Genomic DNA, 23,066 nt, shown 5'->3' with positions numbered 1-23,066 from the left:
GAACTACAAAAGAGCTAGAAATGGTCCAAAACAATCAATTACTACAGCTTCTTGTGCTGAGGTCACTTCCTACAGGGACAGGTAGGCTGTTCAAGGCTCCCCACTCCCACTGGTGAGCAAAGAAACTTCCTTCTATCCAAGTAAGGTAATGGACAACACAGGAACTACACCACAGCCCAGAATACAGTAATGCCTGTAAACTGGTCTAAACTAGTCGAGGAAGGTGGGAAAACAAGGATTATTTTTTTGTTTTTTTGGTAGAAACACACAGAAAATGCAGGAACAGTGATAAATTAGTTACACAGGCTAGCACACTTTAGTGGGCAGCCTCCACAGTTAAATTAAACAAACAAACAACAAACTTTTGATCAAATAAGCCTAGCCAGAATGTGTTGACTTTCGCCGCCCCTTAGATTATTTCCCAGTGTCTCTGCTGGACAGTGCTTACAAGCTCATAATTTCTGTAATACTTTTAAGTGCTTACAAGCTCATCATTTTCAGCTATGGCTTCAGCCTGAAGGACACATGTAGAGAAAACTGTTGCATAGATCAGACATAATTATTTTTATACCATATGTATGTCAAGATGACTTCTGCTTATAAACTGAATTAGTATGTGGGCTTCAAGACACATAAGCTAAAGCAGATATTTATTATCGACAATTACTTGTTTGTACTGCATGTTAACTGATGTCTATTTGTAAACTGATAGTGCTTTATAGAATAAGCAAGCACCATCTTATTACACAAGTTGTAGTTAGGAAACACAATAAATACAGCATTGCCTCTTAATCAGTTACAAAGTTGTCTGCATAAGTATGTTGCTATTAGTCTTTTATATTCTGCCCTCTCACCAATTTATTAAAAAGGGGATGTATAACTCCTGTCTAAAGTTTCATTCATTGCATTACAGATTTATGATGACCTGAAGCTTTCAAAAAGCTGTCACTCATTCGATTACAGGTATGCTGAATTGATAGTTTTTTTCTTATCTTCAGTTTACATTGTCTTCTTTCTCTAGTACCTTTTCTGCCTTTAGATAAGTATAGCTGAGTAGTTGGTGTAATTAGTTGGTATCTAGGTTACTGATATTTATAATATGAGCTTATATTTGAAATCCTGTAGGACACTGAAGGCGATCTTTCTCTTTTTTGCCTTACTCAGTACAATATACATGTATTCATGTCTAATACGTGTTATTTCTTGCAGGTGGCCTTCAGAATATACTCAATGGTGGGAGTGCAAATTTGTCTCAGAGGGCATGGTAGATCACGGTAATTTTCTTCTTTGCATCAAATATGTATCTTATGTCACTAGATGCAGGAAATAGTAATTGTGATGTGACTTAATTGCAAGTCACGGACGTGTCCCAAAGTAATGTTAAAAAGGCAGAGCATTAAATGAAACTAAATGCCTACTAAGGAGCTACCCCCTTTCTCAGTTCCACTGTGGCAGGGTTTTATATTGTATTTCTGGAAGGGTGGATATGGTGTACTATCAATAACTCCTTGTTTAGTCTTTTGCATAAATGATGACCTAACCGTCTTCATGCTACAACAGCCCCAAATAATCTTCTGGCAGGTTACAGTACATATTTTGTAAATCCAGTTTGTCAAATGCAATTTAATTATTATGTTTAAGCATGTTGTACTGTTTAAGGAATGCCATTTCCTGAAAGTGATTGATCCAAAAGAGAAACAGGATCAGGGAGGACTCAGCAAAATCCATTTTTTCTGGCTACCTGCAAATTTTCTCTAGCCTCAAATGTATTTCTACTTCTTAGTCAATTATTGTTCTTTATTCATAATTTCATAGTGAAAGCAAACTATGATGCGCTGCGTTCTGTAAACAGTTTTTATTTGAAATGCTGATATGAGTTCCACAAACTTAGCAATTATCCCAGAGGCCAAATACAACACCCCATGGATAACCAAAAATAAAATGTTATAAAGTAAACAGAGCTGCAATGAAAAGCAAACTGATAAGAATTTTATACTTATCACTTGACTTTTGGTTGCAGCTCTGTTTACTTTACAGAATTTTATTTTTGGTTATTAGTGAGTTTTATGCTGTTTATGTGGTACAACACCCCATGGATGCAACATACTGTGGAGCTTACTGACCATGGATGAACCCACCGTGGAAAAGGTTATGTCTAATCAGCATCCATTGGTGTGATGATAGTAGTTTGTGTGTGTGTGTGTGTGTGTGTGTGTGTGTGTGTGTGTGTGTGTGTGTGTGTGTGTGTGTGTCTATTTAGTGTATTTATGGTATTTATGTGAATGTGGGTGGGTAAATGTGCTTGTACCTTTAAGACTGTTGAGTACCCTTAACACATATAGCCTTTCAGTCAGCTGACACAAAGACAAAGCTGTGATGGTAACTGTCTAAGTATGCTGCCATTTTGTGTGGAATTAAAGCTACTTCATTAAATCTTCAATATAGTGCCAATACTGTGCAGCATGGGACAATGTTATTATATGGTATCAGTCCACCAAGGTGGCTTCCCAGTGGAAATAAAATTAATGTGGATGTGTTTGGAGAAGCTGGTCTGGTTAAGTGTGAGCCAGCAAAGACAAAGTTAAAGCATGCTATACCACATAACCTAACCACACTCAAAAGAGCACTCTTTCTAATACTCTGTAAAGTAGAGGTAGCACTCAAACACATGCAAACACTTGTTGTTACTGAAAGTGTAAATTAACCTACTTGATGGTATTTGCCAATAGTACAGGTTTAGAAAAAAAAAGGCAACATCAAAATAGACTATAGCAGAGCTAAAATGTCTAGCATGTTTAACGGAGCTACATCAGGCCCTTGCAATGATAAATTTCTTGGCCAAGTTTGTACCAGATGCTCTTCATATTGTCTGCTGCTGCTGTAGCCTTTGCTCTATGGGTTATATCCTGTCAAGGATATAACAGCCTGCCAGCTTCCAAAGCTTCAGTACACCTTCCACGCACCCAAACTGTCCCACCATGGCACCTTTTCTCTTCCAGAAAGTCTGAATCTCCCATTTTCTCTTTGTCAACAACATATTGTTTCAGACAAATGGGTTCTAAAATCAATTATCAGAACTACAGATAGCAGTTGGAGGAAATTTCTACTTTCTAGGGGGTAATTTCTAATCCTGCAGATCAGACTATTTTGTTTCCAAATGTTCTTCATAACATGCAGTCTGAAGGAGTGATAGAACTAGTTCCCCATTTCCATGTGAGGAAGAAATATTATACAAGGATGTTCCTTATGCCAAAGAAAGAAAATGCATGGAGACCAGTACTGGAGCTTTCTTTCCTAAACCTGTTTGTGATAGTGCCCAAATTCAAAATGATGTGACTTGACAAACCTATTACCTCCTCCTTATCTTTCAATGTTCCCAGTAACACTAGACCTAAAAGATTATTATAATCACATCTTATTCATTCAGACTTCAAACATTTCTTAAGGTTGTGTGTGTCTGGATCGGTAATTATTTGAAATGCTGGGACCTGCTAGACAGAGTTTCAAAACACGGAGACTGAATGGCTGAAAGAATGGACTTACATATACCAAGTCTGAGATGCCATTTCTTTAAACATTCCCTTTTTTCCAAGGGATGGCAATCTTAGCAATCATATATATGAGGGGGTGTGGGGGTGCAGGGGGGCTTGTCCCCTCCTCTGCAAAAAGAAGTTTTAAGAAGAGCAATTTTTGAGATTCGCTCTTTATTGAGTTTTCAGTCTTTTTTTTCAGCATTTCAGCACTTGGGATTTTGAGTACCAACATTTCAATAGGGAGCCATCTGGATCACATTATCAGTTGTAGCCAGTGCACCAAGTGTGTTAACAAAATGTCTAGCTCGAATAATAGTTCCATATTTAGAGAACGTGCTTATCTTTGCAGAGTCTTTTTCAAAATGTCAGGAATCTCTTTCTTGGGTGAGATGTCTCTCGCACAGGCTGGGATTCTAAGAGAACAATCAAAAGTCTTTCTTGACTCCCTTACTCAGGATTCTGTTCTTGGGATGTCATCTAGACATGGTGAAATTTGAAGATAGAGCAATATACAGTCAAAAACACACGGTATTCTCTCAAGAATGCTAAACTTTTAATGAAGCTTTCGGGCTCTCAACCCTTCATCAGCATACATATTTCCTGTTTTGTCACATTTATATAGAGGGAAAATTAAAATCACATGACCAAACCAACCACTAAAAATTCATTATAAAAGACATGTTAATCAACATAACAATTTTAAAATGACAGTTCTCTTTCACAAAACCTAAGTTATTATTATCTCATCATGAAAACTATTAAAACCATTATTACAATTTATTACAAATTGTCTATTTGTCGCTTTACTAATACAGGTTTTATACTAATGGCACTATTTAAACCTGGAGTAGTGTCTGCTTGTAATCTGACTATCCACTCTAATTCCCTTAGCTCCAAAAGATTATTTGTGTCACCCCCTCTCATACCCACTTCTATTATATCTATACATCTAAATTTAAATCTGTGTGTTTCAAATTCTAGTATATGTTTATATATTCTAGTATATGTTTATTTATTTGTAATAAATTGTAATAATGGTTTTAATAGTTTTCATGATGAGATATTAATAACTTAGGTTTTGTGAAAGAGAACTGTTATTTTAAAATTGTTATGTTGATTAACATGTCTTTTATAATGAATTTTTAGTGATTGGTTTGGTCATGTGATTTTAATTTTCCCTCTATATAAATGTGACAAAACAGGAAATATGTATGCTGATGAAGGGTTGAGAGCCCGAAAGCTTCATTAAAAGTTTAGCGTTCTTGAGAGAATACCGTATGTCATCTAGACATGTCAGTTTAAAGAACCTTTCTCCCACAGGAAAACAATATATCTTTATTTACATCTATTTCTAAGGTTTTCCACTGTGACTTCTGCTGCTATGAGGAAATACCTTAGGATTATGGGTCTCATGGCATCTGTGATTCTCATGATAACCCTGACAAGATTCCATATGAGAAAGATACAGTGGTATGTGAAATCTCTTTGGTCCTAGCATCAACATATTTTATCTTTTCTGATTCCAATAGTGGGATATGTCAGAAGAGAATCTTTTTTGATGGAGACAACAGATGTCCTTAAGTCCAGGTATCTCCTTCTCCCTACCTGCTGCAAAGCAGTCTGCTGCTTGTCCTGATCAAGGCACTCAACTCTCTAAACCATTTTTGGTCCTTGGGATCTCTTCATGTGGTTACAGGCAATACTACAATTATGTTGTATATCAACAAGCAAGGAAGAACAAGGTCATACCCCTTTGCAGACTAGCCATGTTATAGTGGGATATAACTTCATAGCACAATCTCACTGTACAGGCATCCTACACTCCATACTCCATCAGAGCAAAATTGTGTGGCAGACAAGCTGAGCAGGATCAGGGCAGACCCTCATGAATGGAAACTAGATCAGGGGGTCTTCCAAGATTTGAACCATCTGGGGGGGGTTCCTTAAGTATACCTCTTTGCCTCCTCTCTGGACAATCACCTGGCAAAATTCCTGGAAGACAGATGCCATCTCTTTTATTTGGATATAAATGTTCTTGTATGTCTTTCCACCCTTTCCACTAATATCCAGGGTATTTCTGAAGACTCAGAAGGAATCCCCCAAAATTATTGTGGTAACTCCGTTTTGACCCAGTTAACAGTAGTTTTCCTGTCTTCTGGAAATGGCCAGGGACAATTACCACAAGCTTCCTCACAGACTGGATCTTCCCATACAAGAACAGGGATGCTTGATACACCCTGACATCAATCATCTTCAAACGACTGGTGGGATGACAGGGTCTTAATTCATTTTACGCACCTGTTTTCTGAGGATATTCAAAGGTACTAAATGAGGCAAAAAAGCTTGCTACTAGAAAATCATATATTAACAACTGGAAAAGGAAGCAGGTCAGTTTGACCCTGGACGATTTGACCCCTATGCAACTGGTTGCACTTTCATATTAAAATTTACATTTATTGTATATGACAATAGTAATTAGACAGTTTGACCCCGGATGATCTGACACCAATTAAATTTAGTATCAGCTTTGTACAACTTAATATTTTAATCAAAAATTTTATATAGGAAGTTTAAGTATAATCTAACATTTTAAAAATTAAAATCTTAAAAAAATAATATTATTATTATTTTATGCAGATCTAATGGCATTTTAACTTATTTATTATGTAAATATAATTAATTTAATTAATAACAGTTGTTAACATGTTAACAATAAAATGAATCAGTGTAACTGAACATACCTAGGATATGCACAAACGTTTTATAAAGTTTTTTTTTTTTTTTTGCTCAAATTGTCCTAGGTCAAAAATATTTCTATTCTTGACATTTATTAGGGACCAGCAGGTGGCACTAGTGCCACATTTATAGTGTGCTGTGATGTAACTAGTTTTGATTTGTTTTGCCTTTTTAAGAATAAATACATTATGGCTTCTATGGGAGTATTACAGAATTGTAGATCAAGATGGTAACAAACTTCAGTAATTCTGAATTAATTTTTATGGAACAGTAGTTGTTTCTATGGCATTATGATGGCTGTCTACATATTGAAATTTATGATCTCATTGTGGTGCAGGTATTCCTGGGGTTTCAGTTTGTTCTGTTGTTCTGTGATTGAAACTAGCGTAACTGAAGTATTTTCATCTGTCTTTAAGGGTTATAAGTTGTTTTAAAGATATTTAATGTGGTACAGATTTACCTTTGAAATGTGTTAATGCATGGGGTCAAAACGGTTGGGGTCAAAACATCTGGGGTCAAAACGTCCTTTACCCATGGAAAAGGTTTGCTAGTTGGTGTCAATAATGTGACCAGCACCCATCCAGGACTAGATGTCCTCTGGTTTTACAATATTTGTGTGAGTTACTATCCTATGGCCTTTTTTACTTCTCCATCAAGGTTCGTTTATCGGTCATTTCAGCATGTCTGCCCATGGATACTCCTCTTTCAGTGCAGTCTCGCGTCAAAATGTTCTTCAAAGGTGTTTTGCATAAGAGATCTCCAAGTAAACCAGTGGTCTCTTCTTGTGATCTTAATTTTGTGTTAGTTCTTAACATGGAAAACAGTTTTACTGATTTCCCTGAGCTCTGTCAGAAGAGTATCTGAGTTGCAAGCTCTTATGTTGAGTTAAGCCTATCTTATTTTCCATAGAGATAGGTTTTCTTTGTGAACTAATCCTTTTAATCCTAACGTAGTATCTGAGTTTACTTTAATCAAAACTATCCATCTCCCTGTTTTCTTTCATGAAACTAAAAATGAGGGTGAAATGCTAGTCCATACTTAGGATGTGCAAAGACAACTCAGATACTATCTTGACAGAACTTCTGGATCACTTGTTCATTTCTTGTTAAGGTAAGAAGATGGGACAACCTGTATCAAAACAGGGTATTTCCAAATGGTTATCTAAGGCTATTACCTTTTGTTATACTCACCATGACAAATCTATTCCAGTCAGAGTCAAGACCTACTCTAAGAGGGCCTTGGCTTCATCTATGGCTTTTTGGAAATGGTTAGATCCTAGAAGTGTTCTTGAAGCAGCTACTTGGTCCTCTGTACATACTTTTACAAAACACTGTAAGCTTGATTCCTTCTCTAGGTCTAGACCCAGCTTTGCCAAGGCCATTCTCCAGGTGCTCATGGACCCTTTTCCTTTCCTCCTCCCATATATAGTTAGGGGTCTATATTAGAACACAAAACATTCAAAATGTCAAGTATTCTAATATCAAACCCTAGCAATTGAATAAAAAACATCGAACATTTGGAACAGCAAATTTTTTTCCTAAAGAAAAAATTTGCTGTTCCAAAACACATACACACAGCACAAGCACACCAAACAAACAGCAATCTCCACACATACACCTAAACTCTAACACCTAACCCTACACTAAACTATACAAACACCACTATCGACTTACCTTAACCCAAACCCTAACCCTAAGGTCTGTCACTATCGCACAGTCACCTCACCCGCGCCCTAACCCTAACTCACCTAACCCGCCCTAACCCACATGTCCACACAGTCGCACACTTACCTGACCCACGCCCTAACCCTAACTCACCTAACCAACCCTAACCCACACGTCCACACAATCGCACACTTACCTGAACCCGACCCATAACTTTTCACCAGAGCATTGAAAATATCGAAGCAACAGAAACGGACAACCACATTCTTTCCATAGGAAAGAATTTGGTTTCCTGTTACTTCGATATTTTCAGCATACACTGAAAAAGGGTCGATATTAGAACACCCGACATTTTAAATGTTCAGTGTTCTAATATAGACCCATAGTTAGCTATGGTAATCTATATAGCTAAGGCTACTGGTGCAGTGATCAACATGAAGAACATAGTACAGTTGTTTAAGATGAACTTACCATAACAGTAGGCATTTGGATGATCACTGCTGCAGTAGCCACTCTCTCCCTCCATCCCTCTTGTTTGCTGGTGTTCTTTTATGCCAGGGTATGGACATTTATATTTTGTTATTCCTAACATTGGCGTTTCAAGGCTAGGCCTTCTTTTCTGTGTTGGAAGGAAAGCTCTGAAGGGCTTTGAAAAATAGGTTCATAGGTGTTTACTAGGCTAACCACCACAAGGGCCTTTTTAAGCCTAGCCATGCATCCTAATGTATCTTTCCCATGCATCCTTTGTGCCCAGACTTGTCTTTTAGTCAGCTTAGCTCAAGCTGCTTGCCAGTTTGGGCATGTGGAAGGTTCATAGGTTCATAGGTTCATACTAGGCTATCTGCCCTGGGGCAATTATAAGCCTAGCCCGATTCTGTGTGGCTTACACCACCCCTTGATTTGAGTATACTGTGCCCTTTTTAAGGTTTAGTTTACTGTGCCTCTGTCTAATAGTGACATGGGAGTAATCCCTGGGACAAACCTACGATCCCCCATTCACTTATCGAGATTCTTCTTGAAGAGATTCAGTGAGGTGCTCTGCCTCACATGAACTGGAATTCTATTCCAGAGCGAAGGGAGCCTCTGGGTTATGAACCTGTCCCTCCAGCAAGTTCTATTTATTTCTGTGCTGAGGTTCAAGTCCCTCGAGCGTGTGGCTCTAAGGGATTTAGATTTACTGAGGTGGAGCATGTCCATTAATTCTGGATTTGACATTGCTTTGTATGTCAGGCATAGATCGCCTCAAAGTAGGCGGTATGCAACTGAGTAGAGCTGGAGTTTTTTTAACCGAGCAGCATATGGCATCTGTTTGAGACCCTTGATCCTCTTGGTGAGATACTTTTGGGGTCTTTCTAATTGCTGCAGGTGTCGGGTAAATTACATCCCAAAAGGGGCATTGTATTCTATGATGGGCCTGATGAGGGATGAATAAAGGGGCACGATTACCTCTCTTGAACTAGATGTGAAACCCTTCGTGATGAGGTGGGCTATGTAGAAGGTCTTTCTAACCACTTTGGCAATGTGGTTTTCAAAAGAGAGATTGCTATCAACTTGGGTCCCCAGGTCCCTAATAACTTTCTCTGTACTTAATGGGTTTCCGCCTATGTGGTAATTTGTGGGCACATTGTTTTTGCCAAAGGGTATGACTATACATTTTTTGGCATTTAGCTTTAAACCATGGCGCTGGCACCAGTTATCTGTCTCTGTGAGACCTTTTTGAAGGATGTTTGTGTAAGCTGGAGAGTTGATTATGGCCCAGTTTGCAGTCGTCTGCGAACTTGGTGAGCCATAGTCCTCCCACGTTGCCTGTACCTCGGAAAAGTATATACCGAACAAGAGTGGTCCCAGGACAGAACCCTGTGGGATGCCACTTGTGACTGGTTTCGAGTCTGACATGGCTCCAGCAACTCTCACTCTGTGGGTTCTGTCTTTGAGCCAGTTTGCGACCCATCTTGTGACATAGAGGTTTATATTTAAGCTGGATAGCTTATCTATGATGCCCGAGTGGGGTATTGTGTCAAATGCCTTTGCAAGGTCCAGATAGGCTGTGTGGACTACCTTCCCTTCATCTATGGCTTTGGTGACTGTTTCAAAGAAGTCAACCAGGTTCAAAAGGCAGGATCTGCCCTTGACAAAGCCGAACTGGGTAGGATCTAGTGTCTGTAGGTCCCCAATGTCTTTGTTTATGAGCTCCATGATGATCCTCTCCATAGCCTTGCAGACTAAGCTAGTCAGGCTTATGGGGCGATAGTTTCCAGGGTCCATAGAGGCTCCACCTTTGTGGAGTGGGACAACTGTTGCTGTACGCCATTCTGTGGGCACATATCCTGTAGTGAGGCTGAGATTGTATAGCTGTTTTATTTGAGGGATTAGTTCCTCTTGTAGTTCATGTAGGACGCAACCTGGGACGCCATCTGGTCCCATGGAAACAGTGTTTTTTGCTTTGGAGAGGGCAGCCTTCACCTGAGCATCTGAGATGTTTGTGAGGCAGCCCTCTGCCGGGATAGATACTTGCTCTTTTGGGGGGGGGGGAGAAGTTTGCACTGAACCTGTCTGCCAGGATATTGGTGATGTCTGTGGGTTCAGTGTATTTTTTGTCGTTTAGAATCAACTCAGAACAAGTCTGGGAGTTGCATCCCAGGTTTCTAACATAACTGAAAAAAGCCTTATGATTGTCTTTGGTGTCCAGTGCAATTTTTCTCTCGAAGCTGGCCTTGGAGGATTTTATGAGGGATCGTAATTTTTTGCTAGTACTGATCAGAGATGCCTTCCCTATTAGGGATTTTGCTCTATCATGTAGTAGCTTCCTCCTTCTGTTGTACAGTTTATTTATGGCAGGGGTACACCAGACTGGACGCCTGCCTTTGGATGATTGGGTCTTGGTTTTGTTTGGGATAGCATGATCCATGCATTCCTGGAGATGTCCGTAGAATGCATTTATATAGGATTCTGCAGTTTGGGCTGTAGTTTCCACTGGCCCTGGGGCCTTGAAGGATTCCACTTCAGTTTTGAGAAGTGAGAAGTTCACTTTTGAAAAGTTTTTCACTGTGGTTTTCTGGGCTGGGGGTGGGGTCGGGATGTGGACATCCAGTGAAATTAATTTATGGTCTGATCTTACCAATGAGGGATATACTTCTGGTGTGGAGCATAGAGTCCCCATGTTGGTAATGATCAGGTCTAGTATGTTGTCCCCTCTTGTGGGAGTGGTGACTAGTTGTTCCATAGCATTTGAGTTTATAATTTCCAGGAATCTTTGGGCTAGGGTGCTGGGGCTTGAGTAGTGCTTCCAGTCAATGTTTGGGTAGTTGAAGTCACCCAATATAATGGTGTTCGGAGAGATCTTCATGTTCTCCATTGTTTTCAGGAAAGCCGAATGGGATTCCTGACCTTGAGAGGGTGGTCTGTAGGATGCTATAAACTGAAAAGCAGTCTTGCCCACTGTTAGTTGCACATGGATGGTCTCCGATACTTCGTGCAATGCCACTAACCTGGAGGTGTGGATATCCTTGATAAATATGGAAACTCCCCCTCCTTTTGTGGTTCGGTCTGGGTTTTGGGGCCGAAAAGCATGATATGAGGTATAGCCTGGTAGTGCTGGGGTGCTCTCTGGAGCCTTGAACCAGGTTTCTGTCACTGCACAGATATCGATGTTCTACATACTGAGGAGAGCTTCGAGTGCATGCATCTTGAGGTTAAGACTTCTGGCGTTTAGCAGCATTACCCTTAGTTTCTTGTTCCTTATGCTGTCTATGGGGGTGGGTTTGACTTTTGAGCCTTGCCTAAAAAAGGCACTATGGGGGTGGCAAGAGCTTTTGCCAATATCCGAAAGCCCAGTGGTGACAGGTGCAAGCCGTCCCTAGCGAAGCAACGTGGCTTGTCGAGCATGTCATCCCAGGCTGACAGACACTGGATCCCCTTTGAATGACACCAAAATTTTAGCCAATTGTTAAAATTGATCATTTTGTCTTTGTACTGTGGCATCATTCTAGGTGAGGGTAAGATGCTGCTCAAGGTCAGGGTCATACCAGCCTGGGCTACATGATCAGAGAGCTCCTCTATGTCTCTTTTCATGTAGTCCAGGGAGGTACATCTCAGGTCATTCACACCAGCATGTACAATGACTGAGTCATATTTGTATTTGCTTTGGAGTGACCTGAGTGCTTGCGTTATGTGTCGGATCCTAGCACCCGACAGGCAGCTCACTGTGACCTTCTCTTTATTCAGCCTGGTGAGCGGGGCGTCAGTGTGTCTGACAATAGAGTCACCTATAACAAGAGTATCAGGTGTGTTATTCAGCCTTAAGGGCTGTGGCTGCTTGGCACACTGACTTTGTGGGTTATGTGTTGTGTGTGTTTTGTTTTGAGGTAGCATTTGCTTGGATGTCTGCTTTGGAGGTCTCTGTTGCTTAGGTAGATTTTTATTTAGAGCCTCCGAGTATGTTTTTGTGTATTTATGTGTTTGGTTCGCTGATGTGGTGGGACTATGTGATACTGGAATTGTGTTGTGTGAGGTTACCTTCTCCTCCTGACTGGTTACACCAGTTTTGAGATTAGAGAGCTCAGCCTCCAGTTTGGCTAAATAGTTGTATCTCTCACATATATCTGAACCTGTTTGGAGGAGGAGAGGGTTGTCCGTGTACATGAGACAGTTGTAACATTGCCTCAAACTTCCCTGATTCACCAGCTGGACTGGAGAGGAAACCATTGACTGACCTTTGGACGTGCTAGAGTAATAGGGAAACTGAATTTAAAATGGACCAATAGAGGACAGGGTAATCGTACAGAGTATAAGAGTAAGTAGTGCTTATGGTTTAATAGTGCTTACTTGTAGGATTACTTAATTGGACCAGTGAAGGGCCTTAGAATCAGAATATGGTGTTTAAATTGAGAGATAGAGCAGTTCTAAGGGAAAAAGTGAAGAGCAGACTTTGTGGAGCCAGGAATAGTTTAAACCCAATTAGGCAGCGCTGCCCGCTGTTGCGCTATGCTCAAAACTGCGCAAAACCGCGCAAAAGAGGGTTTTAAGAGAGGAAGATGAAGGAGTTTTGGAATTGACCCAGAATGGCCAATAAAACTACAGTTTCAAGTCAGTAACCACTCCCACGGGGGCAGGCAGGCTGCTCAATGTTTTTCACTGCCACTGATCAACAGAGAGACTTTCCTTTAGCCCAAGCAAAAAATGGCCTCACAGAAACTTACAAACAGTTCAAGAACAGCAAGCCTGTAACTGAACTTTTTTAAATCTCAGAAAAGAGGGAAAAAAGCAAGATTTTTTTTGTTTTGTTTTTTCAGAGATAGCAGAGGTTAACAAGTATCAACAAGTTATAACAGTGCAGTAAATGACCCCACACAAGAGTGCTAGGCCAAAGACAGATAAAATGCAAGTTTTGAGAAAAAAACGATTTTAAAAATAAGTGCAAAGAGGAAATTCAGTAAACAGCTCTAGGTTGTGCTCTAAATACAGTTACTAATGCAGAAATCAAATTTAACTAGCCAGAAAATGCTCAAAATAGGCGGCTATGCAGAAAAACTTAGCAAATAAACAGAGGAAAAATACTTAAAAGTCTCAAAAGTGGCTCCTTTCTTCTCTCAGCGTTTCCTGCTCTTGGTGGGTGCTTCATCAACAGCCAACAAGCCTGAAAAGATGCCAAAACCATGAGGCAACCAGGTTTTAAGAGAGGAAGATGAAGGAGTTTTGGAATTGACCCAGAATGGCCAATAAAACTACAGTTTCAAGTCAGTAACCACTCCCACAGGGGCAGGCAGGCTGCTCAATGTTTTTCACTGCCACTGATCAACAGAGAGACTTTCCTTTAGCCCAAGCAAAAAATGGCCTCACAAAAACTTACAAACAGTTCAAGAACAGCAAGCCTGTAACTGAACTTTTTTAAATCTCAGAAAAGTGGGGAAAAAGCAAGATTTTTTTGTTTTTTTGTTTTTTTCAGAGATAGCAGAGGTTAACAAGTATCAACAAGTTATAACAGTGCAGTAAATGACTCCACACAAGAGTACTAGGCCAAAGACAGATAAAATGCAAGTTTTGAGAAAAACGATTTTAAAAATAAGTGCAAACAGGAAATTCAGTAAACAGCTCTAGGTTGTGCTCTAAATACAGTTACTAATGCAGAAATCAAATTTAACAAGCCAGAAAATGCTCAAAATAGGCGGCTATGCAGAAAAACTTAGCAAATAAACAGAGGAAAAATACTTAAAGTCTCAAAAGTGGCTCCTTTCTTCTCTCAGCGTTTTCTCCTCTTGGTGGGTGCTTCACCAACAGCCAACAAGCCTGAAAAGATGCCAAAACCACGAGGCAACCAGGTTTTAAGAGAGGAAGATGAAGGAGTTTTGGAATTGACCCAGAATGGCCAATAAAACTACAGTTTCAAGTCAGTAACCACTCCCACAGAAGCTGGCCGTGGGCATTTAAAAAATCCTCAAGCTAACTATTATGACTGGAGAACTTCCATCTCCAGACTGTTCGCAAGCTACTGGTTCCACTGATTGAGTGCTAGAATTTGAACAAAACATTGCCATGATGGCAAGAGGTTTCTTATGAGACTGAGACACTGTAATGCCATGAACCATATATCTAGAAAACAACTGATTGTAGCTGACATTTTATAAGAAAACTCAATACCTGACTAATACTGATATGTTCAGAAGATAATGGGAAATAAACCAATAATTATTTAAAGGCTTGGCAGATTAAAAAAAGCTACCATACATGACAATGAGCTGCAGATTGTTATTCTATATGTAAAGGATGGATAACCTAACCACCAGAGACAGACAAAGTGCATGATAAACAAATAATTGACTGTCAGAGCAAAACTGTCTGGACACAAAGGTTTGCTACTGTACTAAAACAGAATTATTGTACCTTCCTCACAATGAACCAAAATGCTTAAACAAATACATAAAGGAGACTGAGGCTTGAGTTAGGACTTAGTGATTTATATAAGGATCACGCTGTTTTAAAAATGATGCTTTTAACAAATGAGTGCAGTTCAATGATCATTAGACTTTGCAATTGAGAAATATCTGTACTGAAGTGCAGAGCCCTCACTTTCATCAGAAATGAACTAAGCCATTATCTAATAGCACAGTACTTGTTTTGGATGACTTCTCCACAAGTGTATGACTGTTGAGTTAGGATATATAAATGAAGGGAGCATGGAGGGGTTTAAGTCCCTTCATAGTAGCAGGGAACAGAGACATCCTTATAAAACATTTTGGATCACTTGTTTTTATTCACTGCTTTATTCCAGTATATGTGGTAAGTTGAAATGTAGGTTTTATAAGTCTTGTGTTTTTTTAATGGGTTTATTTCATTAACATTCCTTTTCTGGCTTCATGCCCCCCTCCCACAAACACACGATTCCTTCCCTCAAACATCAGCGATTCTCCTCTCATCAGTAACTGTAGAGTTTATTTCTGTTTTCAAAACTCTTGATATGAATCCCACACCTCTTATTTTCTTTATTAGCACAGATTAACAACGCATTCTCCTTCACCCATATTTCCCTCTAACCTTTGGATCTGTATGCCTTTCAGTACCTGTCACCATTAACTTGTGAGTTTTTTCTCTTCATGTACTCCTGTTACACTCTTCCACAACTGACATACCCTAAGTACTCCTTTACTGCTCTATCATCTTTTCTGATTTTCCCTTCTTTGACAACTGCTACTTCCCTCACACACCTAGCCCATATTATATCCCTTCTAGTTCAATCATCTTTACAATTCAGCTATAATACCTATCCCACTACTTATGTCTTTCCTTATTATTTTGCTACTCTTTTCATTAGAGCTGATGCACCTTTTCTTAACATCCTAACGCATTCTTTTGCTGATACTGCTTCATTCAACCTATGCTATTGCATTGCCACCATATTTATACCGGTTCCTATCGCGAAATCGAATGTGAAGAATGCCAAATACCAGAAGGCTGAACTTGGTAGTTCAAAAGTTGAGAATGTCGAAGCCGCAGAAACCTGAATTCTTTCCCAGGGAAAGAATTCGGTTGGCTGTTTTTGCGGCTTCGACATTTTTGGATCGGGTCAAGGTAAGTCTACAAATGGGTAGTGACGGACATTAGGGTTAGGGCGCGGGTCAGGTAAGTGTGCGATAGTGACGGATTTTAGGGTTAGGGCGTGGGTCAGGTAAGTGTGTGGTAGTGATGGACTTTAGGGTTAGGGCGCGAGTTAGGTAAGTGTGCGGCAGTGATGGACTTTAGGGTTAGGGCGCGGGTTAGGTAAGTGTGCGGCAGTGATGGACTTGGTTAAAGATAGTGGTATATGTTAGGTTTAGTGTAGGTTTTGAAGGTGTTTGGTGTGATTGAGTTATGTGTGTGTTTTTCAGATTAGTGAATTTTTTCCCTGGGAAAAAAATTGCTGTTTTGAAGTTTCGATGTTATCTGAATTCGATCTTCCAAGTTTGAACTTATGGTGTTCGACATTTTGGAAGTTCGATTTCGTGATATAGACCCATTTATACCTGATGCATTTACCTTCAGCTGATTTTTATTCTTGTGTGCATTGCTGCAACTGTTGATATTAAATACTTTTTATATATTACCTTTTAGTTTATACTGAATCTGTAATCACTATACCTGAAATATTGTTTGCACTCACAAAGTTCCTAATATTATCTATATATATGTTTTTGGAGCTTTTCTCCCATGGTATCCAAATAATCAGTTACCTTCCAAGTAACCAAATGCAAATATATAAATAAATACAAATGCAAATAAATAAAATGACATGAATTCATTTATTTCAGCAGACTTCATAAAGAAAGATACCTTTTCAATGATCTGCCTGATGATTTTCTATGATGGTGTATCTGTGGTAATTGCCAGGTTTCTGTTCTTTTTCTCAGCACGTCACAGCCCTGTGATAGGATGAAGCATTCCTATCTACTAATTAAGCTAAATCATTTTTTTATTGACAGGAAGCTGTTATGGGGAGTGCTGGAAATGGCTTAAATTTCTTCTGTTTACTATTGGACTGAACAAAGACCAAGAAAGACTATGAGAACTATACTTTCCTCTTACTTCTTGATGACCAAATACTCAGTAAAGGAGTCATAGTAATATCCTTAGTATAAACTGAGAACTTTCAGAAAACAGATGTTGGACAGGAGTGGAAAGAAAGATAGAAAGAACATGTTTTGCTATGAATATAAGTATTAAGATATAGGGCAGGATTCACGATGGCTTGCACGAAGTCTAAGAGCCGTGTAAGACTCCATGCAGCCATCGCGATCCAGGAACAGCCCGAAATCCCATGTAAGAGAAAGCTAAAATGACTCTTACATGGGCAGGGTGTGGATATGCTAATCACCCCACTTGCAGCCGAAAGGCATGCAAATGAGGTAGATTAGCGATCCACGAAGCTCAAACCAGCCCGTGTAAGAGTCGTGTTAGCCTCAGAAATGTACTCAGTTGACAAATGAATACGTTTCTGCAAATAACACAATGGAGCCATGTCAGCTCCAAATAAAGGGTGCATATGTGTCAGGCAGCATGCCAATGGCCAAATATGTGGCCATTGGCAAGGTACCCCGATGCAAATATGAGAAATAATTTTTTTTTTTTAAACGCAGCGCAGCCCCGCGCAAACGGGCTGCGCTACATAAAACATAAAAAGTAAGGTTATAAACCCACAAATGTGGGTTTTATGCAATGCATGGATATACAATGCAGGGACCAGCAGGCCAAAAACAACATGGCCACCGTTTAGTGGTTGCTAAGGGGGGAAGCCGAGTCTAAGTCATGTAACTAAGCATTAGTTGGCAATCCTATGTAAATAAGTGTTAGGATACTGAATCCCACTGTCACATAGCAAATGAGCACATTCCGAGTAGTGTAAGAGTTACATAAAGGGGAGGAACAGAGTAGGAGATAGGTGACATCACAGGGGGGAATGGCAGAAAGAAATGCAGTTCATTGGAGGTCAGTGTTACGTGACAGATTTCAGACACATATCATGGAAAGAGGAGTGCCACAAGATAAGCATGGGAAAGTCAAGAAATGGAAGGTGTACACTGTTGCCAACACCAAAGTTTCTTGCTGGGCGTGCATGCGCACGTGTGCGCACCAGGAGGGGCGAGTAGGGCAGTGTGCACGCGTGTAAGGTAGACTGAGCATGTGGGAACCTGTAGGCAGACTTGTAAGACTGATTGCGCTGGTGTGCACGCGTTTTAACCCGAATAAGTAGATTCTAAACCGTGTAAGCATGTGTGCACGCATGTAAGCCACTGTGAACGTGTTTCCGCTGGTATGCGCATTGCTCCCCCCTGAGGAAACATAAAAGAAAAAGGAAGCAACAGAAATAGTAGGAAGCTAGCAGGGAATACTGCTGGAGCTAACAGGTGAAAACAATTAGAAGCAGGCAATTACACAGGCAGAATACTATCCCAGCCCAGCACTTAAAAGTCTGCAAACAGCAGTGCAGTATGATTCTCTCAAGAGAAACTGCAAGACAGGAGTAAGCTATTAGAAGTGAAAACTTAAAAAGCTTCACTCAGACCAAAAATGCTAGGGGCTGCCATAGCTGTCATAAGGAGACATAGGCGACTTGCTGAGGGTGGTGACAATGCAAATGCTGCCAGACAACCCACAGTGAGGAGACGGAGAAGAGTGTACAGGCCCAGGGTCACCTACCAGGGGTTACATGAGCTGGAGATAGTGGAGCGCTATAGAGTGGGCAGAGACCTCCTGTAGCAAATTGTTGAGCTGTGCAGGCCATGCCTCACACACAGAACCAACAGAGGGGAACCCATCCCAGTGGAAACCAAGGTATGTGTTGGCTTAAGAATACTAGCAACAGGTACCTTCCAGAGACCAACTGGTGATATGATGGGGATCTCACAGGCATCAGCATCCAGGGTACTGCACCAGTTCCTGGATGCCATGTCAGCACATGTCGGAGATCATGTATATTTCCCCAATTCATGTGAGGCATTGGCCAGCAATATGCGTCTCTTCCAGCAAATAGCAAAATACCCTGAGGTAGTGGGTGCAAAAGACTGCACACATATATGCATCAAAGCACCAGCTGGTGAGCGGGGTAGGGCCTACATAAACTGCGAGGGCTTCCCCTCCATCAACTGCCAGGTTGTGTGTGATGCCCAGGGCATAATAATGAATGTGTGTGCTGGCTGCCCTGGAAGCTACCATGATTCCCATATCTGGCAACTGACGCAGCTGTACCAGACATTTGCCAGTGGGGACATCCCACATGGTCACTTAGTAGGGGATGCTGGATATGCACTGGAGCCGTGGCTGATGACACCCATCAGAAATGCACACACATCTGAACAGGAATGCCATAATGAGGCACATGCACAAACACGAAATGTAATCGAGCGTGTGTTCGGGCTGCTCAAGTCACGGTTCCGATGCCTGGACACATCTGGTGGAGCCTTGCAGTACTCACCAACTACATGTACCCAAATTGTCATGGTATGTGCTATGCTACATAATATGATTCTGCGAAAACAGCTGCAGCAGGATCAGCATAGGGCTGGGTCAAACAGCCCCCCCCACCATTGCCAAAGTCACCACCATTGCCAAAGTCAATCACAGGCAGAGTGTGACTTGGAGGAGGAACAACCTGAGCCTGCCCCAGTAGGCAGAAGGAGGCATGCCCAGTATGCCTTGGCAAAGTGGCAACACATAGCACATACACTGGCTCAGTAGGGACCCTGGAAATGATACCTCTGTCCGACTCACACATATAGTAAAAGGGACGCCTAAGTTGACACAACCTGCTTTCAAACATGTACAGGGAGTGTAGTATGTGCATCCAACATAGGCAGCCCTGCAGCACCACCTGAGGCATGATTGCCATGTGTTAAGCAATGTAACACCATGTAGTATATGCAAACTTGATGACCCTGACTAACATCCTACCCTCACCAAGCATGATGCCACAATATGAAGCTGAGATGATCAATTGCATTAATTGGCTGAAGCATTGCTGTTAGTCAAAGGGGATCCAATGCGTGCCAGCCTGGGATGACATGCTGAGCACGACATGATGCTCCACCTGATAGGGGTGGTGTGCACCTATCAGTCCTGGCCTTATGTATACTGGCAAAGGCTGTTGTTACCCCCAGCATGCCTTGAATAGGTAAGGCTTAAAACACAAACCCACCTCCATAGGTATCACAAGGGATAAGAACCTAGATGTAATGCTACCCAATGCCAGAAGTCTAAACAGCAAGATGCATGCAGTCTAAACTCCCCTCAGCATGGAGAATGTTGATATCTGTTCTGTAACAGAAAACTGGGTCAAGGCTCACAACAGCACCCTAACACTACCAGGTTACACCTCATACTGTGCTTTACAGCCCCAAAACATGGAACAAGCTACAAAAGGAGGGTGACTAGCAATAATTGTCAAGGATAACCACACCCCCATGTTGGTACCACAACAGGAAGCAGCATGGACTAGCCATGGTCAAGTAACAATGGCTAAAACTGCCTCCCAGTTTATAGCCTGCTACAGACTACCATCCTAACACCAGGAACTGCACTTGGCTTATGTTGGAATACATGAATATATCAAGCTCTCCAAACCACATTATATTGTGTGACTGAAAATACCCAAACATAGACTGGGAGCATTATTCTAGCTCCAACACCCTAGGACAAAGGTTCCTAGAATCCATAAACCAAAATGCTCAGGAACAATGTACCACTCCCACAAGAGGGGTAAGCATACTGGATGTGATAATCAGCAACATGGGTACTGTATGGCCAGATGAGAAGTGCATCCCTCACTGGTAAGATCAGACCATAGAGTAATCACACTGGATATACACATCCCGACCACAGTCCCTGGCCACAAAACCACAGTGAAAAACATGTGTAAAGCACATGTTGCACTCCTCCAAACTGATGTGGAATCCAGTAAAGGCCCTGTGCCTGTGCAAATTATCGGCCACACCTCAGAACCCGTTATACATGCATTCCATGAACACTGCCAGGAATGCATGGATTATGCAATCCCAAATAAAACCAAGACACAACGCCATACACGCAGGCATCTGGCATGGTGGACCCCAGCCATTACCAAACCATGCAAGAGAATGAGGAAGCTACTACATGATAGAGCAAACCTAAAAAGGGAAGTAATCTCTGATCAGTATTATGGCAATAAAATATGTCCACTCATACAATCCACTAAGGTCAGGTACAACAAGTTGAATCTGTGAATCTTGAGGCAATGTTACACCTGCCCCATGTACACAGACAACCCTCTCCTCCCCCAAGAAATACAAATATATGTGAGAGATGCAACCATTTATCCAAACCGGAGGCTGAGCTCTCTCAACTCAGTACTGTCAAAACTAGTCAGGAGGAGAAGGTAACCACACACACCACAAACACAGTCTCACATAGACCTATCACAACTGCAAACCAAAGACATAAACACAGAAAAACATTCCAGGAGGCTCTAATTACAAACACACCACATCAACGGAGGCCTCCAAAGCAGACACCCAAGCAACCACTACCTCCAAACATAGCATATGCAACACATAGTGCACAAAGCTGGTATGCCAAGCAGTCACAGGCCAGAAGGAGAAACAACATGCCTGATACAGTTGTAATAGATGACTCCATAGTCAGACACACTGCTGACCCGCTCACCAGACTGAACAAGGGAAAGGGTACAGTAAGCTGCCTGTAGGCTGCTACAATATGCCACATAACACAAGCACGTAGGTCACCCCAAAGCAAGTACAAATATGATGCAGTCATTGTCCATGCTGGTGTGAATGACCTGAGACGTACCTCCTCGGACTACATGAAAAGAGACATAGATGAGCTCTCCGATTATGTAGGCCAGGCCGGTATGACTCTGACCTTGGGCAGCATCCTACCATCACTAAGAATAATGCTACAGTACAAACACAGAATGATCAGCTCTAACAAGTGGCACAATTACTGGTGTCATTCCAAGGAAATCCAATGTCTGTCCGCTTGGGATGTCATGCTTGACAAGCCATACTGCTTTGCCAGGGATGGCTTGCACCTGTCACCCCTGGGCATCTGGATATTGGCTAAGGCTCTTGCCATCTCCATAGAGACTTTTGTAGGCAAGGCTGAAAAGAGTAACCCACCTACCTAGAAAACATAAGTGGAAAGAAACATAAGGGTAATGCTGCCCAATGCCAGACGTCTAAACCTCAAGATGCATGCTCCCGAGGCCCTCCCCAGTATGGAGAACATCGATGTCTGTGCAGTGACAGAAATCTGCAGCAAGGCTCCTGAGAGCACACCAGCACTACCAGGTTATACCTCATATCATGCGTCTTGGCCCCAAAACCTGGAGCAAACCATAAAAGGAGGGGGAGTATCCATATTCAGCAAAGATACCCACATGTCCAGGTAACTGACAATGCATGAAGCATCGGAGACCACCCATGTGCAACTAGCCATAGGCAAAACTGCTGCACAGTCTGTAGCATGCTACAGACCACACTCTCACACACAAGAACCCAACTCAGCCTTCCTGAAGACACTGGACAGTATGAATGTCTCACCAAATACCAAACAAGGTACTCACAAATAACCACATAGGTGGTAATCCATTACGTATGGAAGGAGTAATCAGGGACCTAGAGACACAAGTGGACAGTAACCTGTCATGTGACACTTACATTGCCAACATGGCTAGGAAGACCTTCTATATTGGCCACCTTATCATGAAAGGAATCACATCTACGTCAACAGAGGTCATTGTGCCCCTATACTGTTCTCTTATCAGGCCCATAATTTAGTACAATGCCTCATTTGGGATGTACCTCACCCGACACCTGCAGCAGTTAGAAAGACCTCAAAGGTACCTCACCAAGAGGATAAAGGGTCTCAAATATATGTCATATGCTGCCTGGCTGTAGACATCCCAGCTGTATGCAGTCACATACTGCCCACGCAGAGGCGTTGTATGCCTGTTGTACAAGGCCATGTCCAACACAGGATTAATGGACATGCTCCACCCCAGAAAACCCAAATCCATCAGAGCTGTGAGAGCGAGAGATGTCAACCTCAACACATAATGAAATAGGATGTGCTGGAGGGACAGATACATAACCCAGAGGCTCCCTTCACCCCGGAA

General features: G+C 41.5%; 1 protein-coding gene across 1 annotated transcript in view; it reads left to right on the top strand.

The window, feature by feature from the left end:
• Positions 1–23,066, top strand: part of LOC122813454 (E3 ubiquitin-protein ligase HECTD3-like) — a 699,643-nt gene that overhangs the window by 445,696 nt on the left and 230,881 nt on the right. Inside the window, exons 11-12 of the mRNA XM_044085769.1 lie at positions 914–963; positions 1,210–1,274. Of these exons, the coding sequence (XP_043941704.1) occupies positions 914–963; positions 1,210–1,274 (115 nt within the window). The remainder of the gene's footprint in view (positions 1–913; positions 964–1,209; positions 1,275–23,066) is intronic.

The sequence above is a fragment of the Protopterus annectens genome, chromosome 10.part0 (assembly GCF_019279795.1).
Source record: "Protopterus annectens isolate FY-2018-M chromosome 10.part0, PAN1.0, whole genome shotgun sequence".
In the NCBI taxonomy this organism is placed as follows: domain Eukaryota; kingdom Metazoa; phylum Chordata; order Ceratodontiformes; family Protopteridae; genus Protopterus; species Protopterus annectens.
Note: the sequence above shows the minus strand (reverse complement) of the source record. Positions and strands in the feature narration are given on the sequence as shown.